Consider the following 9,233-nt stretch of genomic DNA (forward strand, 5'->3'; position numbering starts at 1 on the left):
GATGGATTCAGGGAAATGTTCACATTAAATGTTTCTATTAACAATATTAAATAGTATTAAAACACATAAACTCTCAAGAGTTCTCTATTATATTCAGAATATTTGCAACAGCATTTTCTTTTTCAAACAATTTTAATACAGAAATTATCATGCAAGTTAAGTGAATTGTTTTTCATGCTGTGAATTAGTTTTTAATGTATGTGTGGTTTCATGCCAGATTTATATTAAACAGCTTACTCTTCATTAGATGAAATGCAGGATCCTTTTGCTTCCTTTTGTTATTCAAGGTATTTTGACTGGAATGTTAAAACCTGAGTTCTTACACTTCCCTGAAAGCAATGGGTAAAGGAAAAATATTTCCTGAAATCAAATATTTCCTGAGATAAAAGGAATGCAAAGAAAACTTGGGCAAATTCAGTAGTTATTCCCATGTGCACTTCTGCTGGCCTGGTGATACTGACAGGAGTTTTTCACTTTGTTTTCCTGCAGATGGCTGTGGATCAGGCCCACAGGCAGAATTTGTCTTCTCTCTTCCTGCCAGTGTTTGAGTCTGTCAACCCCTGCCTGATAGTGATGGTGCGGAGGGACAACATTGTGGGGGACGCTGTGGAGGTGCTCAGGAAAACAAAGAACGTGGACTACAAGAAACCCCTCAAGGTATCACAGGACACTGCTCAGAGTGCTGGAGGATGGGTTTGCACATCTTTGGACACTCTGTGTGCAGTTCAGTGCTCACTGAGTTGTGTGTTTCAGGTCATTTTTGTAGGGGAGGAAGCTGTCGATGCTGGCGGCGTTCGCAAAGAATTTTTTTTGCTCATCATGAGGGAGTTGCTAGATCCCAAATATGGAATGTTCAGGTATTACGAGGAGTCCAGGCTGATCTGGTTCTCTGATAAGGTAGGCTGTGATCTATATTCAGTCATTTTAACTTACAGGATTTATATTAATAATATATGAACATTGTAATTTGTGGTGGTTTTATGCCAAGAGTAGGAGCTGAAGCAAGTGTTCTCAAAAAAAGTTTAATTTCTTTGGCCATTGTTAGATCAAAACTTCCCCCATTCCTTGTTTACTCCTTGGTGGTTGTCCCCAAGCCTGCCAGGGTTTTAGGAAGAAGTAGCCAGAACAAGCTGATTCCAAGGGCAGAATCAGGAAATCCAGGTGCAGAGACAAATTCTGGGGGTGGCCTGTTGAACAGGGCTCCCTGTGTGCAGTTGCATTTGTGGGTGATGGGTGCTCGTGGGGTTGTACTTTCTTGGAAGGTTTGATCCCTGACTTTTGAGTCATCTTTCAAAGGACACTGACTGGGGTGGCTGGATCCCAAATACCTGAATATTTCCATTCCCAGAGGTGTGTTTAAAGCCTTGGTAATTAATTCTGAGGGTTTCAATAGTGAACTCTTCCCTCTTGCCCCCCAAAATAATTTTTTTTAAAAATTGACATCTTAAACCACTGAGTGGTGCAATAGGAACTCAGTGACAAAGCCAGAACCTTAGTGCAGTATGGGTCCCCTGTAACACAGGATATGTTGCAGCTCAGCCTTTTTAATTTTAGGTAGAAAGGATTCTGTTCCCCTGGATTTCAGTCTCAGCTGGTTAAACTTTATTCTGTTTTCCTTGGTACTTACAGATACATACATATTTAAAGAAAATACGAATTAAATTCACTCAGATTATACTGTACTGTACGTTTCTTCCTGCACTCTGCAAGGTTAAAATAACTTCTTTATTTTAAACCATTTTGTCTGTTTTCTGTTCTTAGACCTTTGAAGACAGTGACTTGTTTCATTTGATTGGTGTTGTCTGTGGGCTAGCAATATATAATTTTACTATTGTAGACCTTCATTTCCCTCTGGCTTTGTACAAAAAGCTATTGAATAAGAAACCATCCCTGGATGACTTAAAAGAATTGATGCCAGATGTTGGCAGGTAAGCAAGAAAGAAGAACAGGTGTTGGTAGAAATTAATTTTGAAATCAGCATTTTCCTCTAAGAACATTACATTTCCTTTCCACAGTCACTGGGTAAACAGCTCAGAGTAAATTGTAGCCACTGTGTCATTTGGTACATGTGACACCTGCTGTTGTAAACACCTGTGTCTCAGTGCTTGGTGTTAGTGATTGTCTCTTCTGCTTTATGATCCTACAGGAATTTTAGGGCGGGGAAAAAACCCCTTGAAATTCAAACCCCTTGAGCTTTAGCCACTAATTTTATAAGCCTAAGTGTGAACATAGTTTCAGTCCTAAATTAAATCCATCAAGAAAATACTTTTGCTTATTTCAGGAACAAATACATGCTAAATATTTCCTTTTGACCAGGGGTTTGCATAGGACTGACTGGCAGGTAGGAGGCTCAAATGAACAGAGAAGGATGCTTGGTTGCCTTTGTGTTGTGGATGCCAAGGTTTTCATAGATTCAAGGAGAAATCAGAGGTGTCAGTGGAAGAGCCAGTCAGGGGTTTTTAAGTCCCAACTGCCTCTGCTTTGGGAACCCCTTAGCTGAAGTCTTAGGACAGGAATGTTCTCTCTTCACCCCATGGGATACCAGAAGGAAATGATTGCTTGGAATTTCCCAGCACTACACAAGGTGCAAGTCAGTAAGATAATGAATGAAATAACAGTAGAAAGATACTCCTTAAATTTGAATTATCAAAGCATAAGGAACACTTCAGGAAAATAAATCCATTTTTCTTTCCCCTGGTGCAAGTATTTTGTAACTTATTTTGCAGGGGAATGCAACAGCTACTGGACTATCCAGAGGATGACATAGAAGAAGCATTTTGTCTTAATTTTACTGTAAGTTTTATGTAGTGTTTGAAATATGTCTTGCAAGCTCACACCATCTATTTTAATTGCCTCTGATGGAGTGTTTGAACAAAAGCATCAGCAGCTGATTCCCATGAGGTTTAGCTCCTGTGTCTGCCATTCATGTTGCTTTAACTAAGTGGTGGGAAGAAGTATTTATGCAGTAAATAAGACTTGCACTGTTTTTCTTTGTTTCAAATAGATCACTGTGGAAAATTTTGGTACAACAGAAATTAAGGAGCTTGTTCCTAAAGGTGCTGACATTCCTGTAGTCAAACAAAATAGGTGAGTTCTGTGGGTTGCAGTGTTGCTGGCTGCCTTGGGAGGGTTCCTGGGCTGCTGTAAATTCCCTTTGCTGAGCTCTGACACTGCTCTTGGAGGCAAACCTGCTTTGGCTGTTTTCCCAAGCTCTTCTCTGCTGTGCTGCTGCAAGAGCTGTCCTGCATTGACACAGACAGGCTGTGCCCCATCCCTGGGGGTGCTCAGGGCTGGGCTGGACAGGGCTTGGGCCAATTCTGGTCCCTGCCCATGGCAGGAGGTTGGACTAGATCTTTAGAGGTCCCCTTCAAGCCCAGTCATAGGCATTTTATAAGATTAAAAATGTTTGAGGTGCTGCTGATGCCTTGGAGTGCCTGCCTAGGACAGAGGCTAGACAAAGTTACTGATGTGGCTGTTTATTGAAGGCCTTCAGTAGTTACACCCTGGACGGCCAGAAGCCTTCCAGAGGCTGCCAAGCTGGACAGTGGTCACCAGTTTTTCAGGCAGATAGCAGTTTGGTCTGTTTGCACATCAGGGGTTAGTGCTCCAGTTCCAGCCTCAGGTAATGAAGTCATGTTCCCCCAGTTTGCTGCCCTGCAGTTCACTGCTGTTTGTGCTTTTTGGGGCCTGAGGCTGTCTTTGGGTCACAGGCCCAGAGGGATTGTTTTGTCTAAATAAATGTGAAGGGAGTTAACTAACACTGTGTGTATGGAGTTCAGAGTTGTGCACTAATGCAGTGTAGGATGTGAGAAAATAAAAAGCTGAACTCTTTAGGCCCCACTGCAGGAAGCTGAATATCACTGAAATTCAGTGAGTAATGATGAGAACTCTGACTTAAGGGCCATTATTACAACTCCTCATTCACACATGAGTATGATTGCAGTGAAGTCTTCTCTTTGTAGAGCAGATAACCTTAAATAAGTTAATCCAGTGTTGTTGTCAGAAGAGGAGTGACAGGAGGGGTTTTTTCCTTGGTCAGTGATTCTGTAACTTTTATTTATAAAAACAGCCTTTCCTGCCCTTTGTTCCCTTTCTGCTCCTGGAGGATAGGCAGAACATACCTGCTGGTGCTTTTGTCCCCTTTTTGCAGAATTTTCCAGTCTGTTCTTTAATCTTTGTGAGTTCTCTGTGCTTGTACTTCTCCCAGGCTAAAGGGAGAATTGAATGGAAAGAGCACAGTCCATGAGAACTGACTGCACATGGGAAACACTGTAGCTTTGCAGTCCTCTGGTGTAGGTTTGATGTTCTGTCACTGAGTGACTGTAAAATTGAATTATGGGAAAGGCTTCAAGGTGCCTATGGAATGCCTGCTGCATTGTTACCACACATTGTCTTGCAGTAATGAAGAATTCCTCTTTCCCAAGCTCTAAATGTTCCCTGATGCTTCAGTTAATTTTATAACATAAATTACTTTATAAACTGTGACTTTTCCCTGGAGCAGCCTTGCACTGTTAGTGTTACACAAGTTACCTGCCCTGCATGGGTAACGAGGAGATCTCATGGAGTGCTGAAGGGGAGGAGTGTGGATCACCACTTTGGTCATCTCCAGCGTTTTCAGTGCAGCAGCTTCAATAAACACATCATCTAAATGTGTTTCTGTGATTCTGTAAACTGCTGGTGATATTACTCAAGGACTGGGGGTGGTGTTGAAATGCATTCTCTCTTTGCACATGAACATGTGTTGGTGGGATGGCTGTAATGTGCAGCTGAGGTCACTGCCAGTGCAGAAACTAAACAGTGTGCACTGGCATTGATTTCAGAAATTACCATAAATGCTGTATCACACCAAGAAGTTTTAGATCTTCCTTAAGTGCTGCTGGAGATGTTTCCAGCAGGATCTGAGAACTCCTTGTACCAAGCACAGATAACAGGCCATCTGTTTCTCAGTATCCCAGCTCCTTGGCACTGGTCTTTTTACTGTGCAAGACTCAAATGTCCTTTTGAAGTTGATTTGCATTTTTAGTGCAAATATGGTAATCTTTTTAATTTAAAAAAATAGAGCAGTGAGTTTGATTAGTAGCTTTCAAGACACTCCCTGGAATTCAGGCCTTTCAGCTTGTTGCCAGTGAGTCCAGTTCACTGCAATGCACACAAATAAGGGAGGTGTTTGTAGTGCCTGAAGTATATAACATTAAATGTTCCTGCTTTTCTGTTGCAGAATGCCTCTGGGGTGTGCTGGGGAAATACATTCATGTGCCATTTTATCTTCACTGTGGTTGTAACATAAAGCAGACAATACAATGTATTGGGCTCCTTGTTGCTTCATTGTCTGTGCTCTGTTCTGTACAGAAATGGCCACTGGTTTACTGGTAGAAGGATGACCTGTACTAATTCCTCTTTATTTCCTTAACATAATTATTTCTTTCTCTTTGTACAGGCAAGATTTTGTAGATGCATATGTGGATTACATCTTCAATAGATCTGTGGCTTCCTTATACAGTGCATTCCACGAAGGCTTCCACAAAGTGTGTGGAGGTAAAGTTCTTCAGCTCTTCCAGCCCAGTGAGCTGCAGGCAATGGTGATTGGGAACACAAATTATGACTGGAAGGAGCTGGAGAAGGTAAGAACCATAGTTAGCTTTTGCTTTTGTATCATTCTAATTTCAGGGTGCAAAGGCAGCTAGGTGTCCTCTTGAGCTCTGTTTTAATTAACTTGATTCCTGTTATTTATTGAGACCTTAAAACATCAGTGAATGGAGATCCTGAAATATTATTTACCTTCCTGCTTTAACTTTTTCCATCGAATTTCTGAAGGAGATCAGCCTTTGAGGAGAGGCAGAAAAATCCACAGAACCTTGAGGCAGCTATACAGTCTTTCATATTAGACATGAGAAAGTGAAGTGATTGCACAGAGTTATTAAAAGTAAATATTCTCGATTGTCAGAGCTCAGTGAGACTTGGTCTCTTTGGGATTGAAAATGCTTTGCAGTACAGGCATCTGTCCCTGTATTGAATTCAGACTGAGCAGCTGAAGAAAAATGGAAAGCAGTAGTGTGTCACTTGCTGTGTGCCTGTACACAAACTGCATTCATTCTGCTGCAGTGTCAGCTTGTCCAACTGTTCTGTGAGCAAGCAATAACCTCATTTCCTGCTCATTTTAGAATACAGAATACAAAGGAGAATACTGGGCAGACCATCCTACAATTAAAATATTCTGGGAGGTTTTTCACGAGTTGTCTTTGGAGAAGAAAAAACAGTTTTTGTGTAAGTATTTGAAATCATTTCACAGAAGTTTCTAACTGAACAGGATCACTGGGATTTCAGGCTCTTGCTGTAAGAGGGCAGCTGTAAGTATTTGTCTGTAATAATGTGATTAACTATTTGGGGAAAAAATCATGATAGAAAAAATTGATTGTGAGCTTTTCGCTCATTTTCTTGGGGGTGTCCCGAGTCATTCTGGGTGATGGGTAGTTACAGATCACAGTGGCTCAGAGCAGCATTAAAAAAAGAAAAGCCAACCCCCCAAAACACCAACAATCTAATCTGCTGGTGACATTTATTTGGTAACTAGGATATCTTTTCCTGTGCTTTGACATATAGCCCCCATCCTCCAGGTTTTTCACTGCACAGAGATGGAAATTTGGAGTAGGAACTGATTGTAAATCTGTCAGGGTGCTGATGTAAGTGGTAATGTACAGATGATAAAGTAAAGCTTGCTGTGAGTGAGGATTTGCTTAGAATAGATCACAGATTAGTTTCCAATTCAGATAAATTACTTACTGAACAAACTAACACATTCTGTGTTTACGAGATTCTTGGAAATTATCAGTAAAGATACAGCCAGTAGATTTTAAGTTAGAAGGTTCTGTTGCATGAAAAACTTTATCGTATTTTAAGGACTGTTTGGTTTCGTATGCTGAAATGAAATACTTTCCTTTATGGATCACTTGTTGAATTACAGTTATGAGCTCAGATGTAGAAAGTAGAGACAGGGTGAAGTCATTATTCCCTGTTTTCCAGACTTCACAGAATGTTGGTGTGAAAAGCTGGCCATTGCTGGAATGATTACAGAAGGCCAGCAGTGATTAGAGCAGCATATGTGACACAGAGAGTCTTCAGCTAGCTCCAATTACAAGCCTCTGTTTTTTCTTGGCAGTGTTTCTGACAGGCAGCGATCGGATTCCAATCCTTGGGATGAAGTGTCTGAAACTGGTCATCCAGCCAACGGGAGGGGGAGAAGATTACCTGCCCGTAGCTCACACTTGCTTTAATCTTCTTGATCTTCCAAAATACACTGATAAAGAAACCCTGAAATCTAAGTTGATCCAGGCTATAGACCACTATGAAGGTTTCAGTTTAGTATAACTTGAGAAATGAAAGTTCCGTGTACCGTGGGATCATTGAGTTTTCGTGTCTTTCTTGTGGTGGTAAATTCAGTGGATTAAGTGATGCAGTTGATAATATAACTGATTATTTGCAAAAAATGTTCAGTGGTATGGATATACATGAGAGCCAAAAAAATCATTTCCAAAACTGAGGAGCTGTCTTAATACATACCTTCCTGTACAGAGCCATGTGGATTTTGCCATCTTACAATAAAAATGAGAGTATTGTGAATGGGAGTCAAGTTTCACTAGCAAGAATTAACATTTCACCTTATGCAAACAATTTGGCGTGTGAGTGCATGAGAGACTTGCTTCAGTTTTTCAGATCACTTAGTAAGAACATTTAACTTCTTCCCTGATAAATTCACTTGGTAACTTTTCATTTTGTAAATAATAAATTTTTGTGATAAAATAGTTCTGTTCCAATACCAGTATGGTTTCTATTGCTTGTAATTGAATATGAGCTTATTTTATGGCTTTTAACAAAAAAAAAAAGTGATTACTCTGATTTCTGAAGATATCTATTTTTCTGGTTTGTTTTAAGAACCTTAATAATGAAAGTGATTGTTCAAGAGACATTCATCTTCACAATGTACAATCCATGAAGCAGTCACTTAGTGCCGATACAAAACCGCATCCAATGGCACTTTTAACATGTGGATGGACAAGCTGACTTGAGACACTGTTTTCTTTTTAAGGACTGATTCTGTAATTAAGTGGACACAGTTATAAAAGAGGTTAATTTATGATTTGAAACCTCTGCAGTTGTGTGTCGAGAATACAGCTGAAAAGAAAAAGGTGCACCAGCCAGTTGGTGCTGTCAAGAGGTTAAAACGTTTATTTTTAAATGCTGAAAGCGTAGTTTATGGTTTCTAATAGAATTTTCACTTTTTTTCAGATAAATGCATTTGAAATAACCTTTAACACCCCTCTCCCTTTTTTCTTAAGATTTTATTTTTAGTATAATTGCCCTGAGACGATTGTGCTTAGCTGGACACTTTTGGATTTGACTTTTCCTTCTCTGGTTAAATTCCAGATTTTGTGGTGTTAATGCATATGTGACTTGCAGCTGTGAAACAAATATTTATTTTTTTTAGATTTTTAAATGCAGTGAAAAAATTCAAGCTATAATAAAAGACTTGAATGAAAACCTTTGTTGGTTGATGTGTACGGATGCTTGCAGCAAGCAGAGTTCTTCAGCTGGAGAGGAACTTCCAGTGCATTAAATTGGAGAGTACAACTAGGAAAAGCAGGGAAATGCAGTCATTGCAATAAACTGTATAACATCCAGTTTCTGTGCTGGCAGTATATATTGATATAATACAAAAAAAAAGGTCAGTACAGTTAAATTTTCCTTAACAGTGTTTTTTACAGCTTTCTCACACAGTGTAACCTCTTAGTAATTTCTTTGTATGCAGCCCATATTCCATCTTTTCCAACATTTGTTACCTGGCTCGGAAATCCTCCCTCTTGCAAAAGACAAGGAACCAACAAAAGCAGCTTAATCTTATTGTGCATGGAAAAAGAAAAGGAGAAAAGAAAGAGGAAAAAAAGGTATTATGCAGTCATTTTACCAGGTAACACTAAACCACCATTTTTTATTGTGAAACACCAAGATTGCAAGGGTAGATATTCAAAAGCTAGGAAGTGGCTAATGTAAAATTATCTTCTTCCTGTCTCCCCTGTGTATTATTGCATGTCCAAGTGCTGGTTTTCCCCATGGGAGTCTTGTTTCCTGTGATGCACAGAGTTGGTGTTTACTCAGAAAGAAGGGCTTTATGTGCAGTTGTGCACATGAAGTGTGATTTGGTCCATATCATGCTAATCCAGTGGTACATGTATGTGTTT

General features: G+C 39.9%; 1 protein-coding gene across 4 annotated transcripts in view; it reads left to right on the forward strand.

Moving 5' to 3' along the window:
- Positions 1–8,525, forward strand: part of HERC4 (HECT and RLD domain containing E3 ubiquitin protein ligase 4) — a 30,295-nt gene extending 21,770 nt beyond the window's left edge. For all 4 annotated transcript variants that reach the window (XM_030951181.1, XM_030951184.1, XM_030951182.1 and 1 more), the window contains 8 exons: positions 490–657; positions 754–897; positions 1,762–1,928; positions 2,727–2,793; positions 3,005–3,087; positions 5,438–5,621; positions 6,162–6,264; positions 7,157–8,525. In XM_030951181.1, coding sequence (XP_030807041.1) covers positions 490–657; positions 754–897; positions 1,762–1,928; positions 2,727–2,793; positions 3,005–3,087; positions 5,438–5,621; positions 6,162–6,264; positions 7,157–7,365 — 1,125 coding nt within the window. In that variant the 3' untranslated portion in view covers positions 7,366–8,525. The remainder of the gene's footprint in view (positions 1–489; positions 658–753; positions 898–1,761; positions 1,929–2,726; positions 2,794–3,004; positions 3,088–5,437; positions 5,622–6,161; positions 6,265–7,156) is intronic.
- The last annotated feature ends 708 nt before the right edge of the window (positions 8,526–9,233 follow it).

This window comes from Camarhynchus parvulus, chromosome 6, assembly GCF_901933205.1.
Source record: "Camarhynchus parvulus chromosome 6, STF_HiC, whole genome shotgun sequence".
Lineage (NCBI taxonomy): Eukaryota > Metazoa > Chordata > Aves > Passeriformes > Thraupidae > Camarhynchus > Camarhynchus parvulus.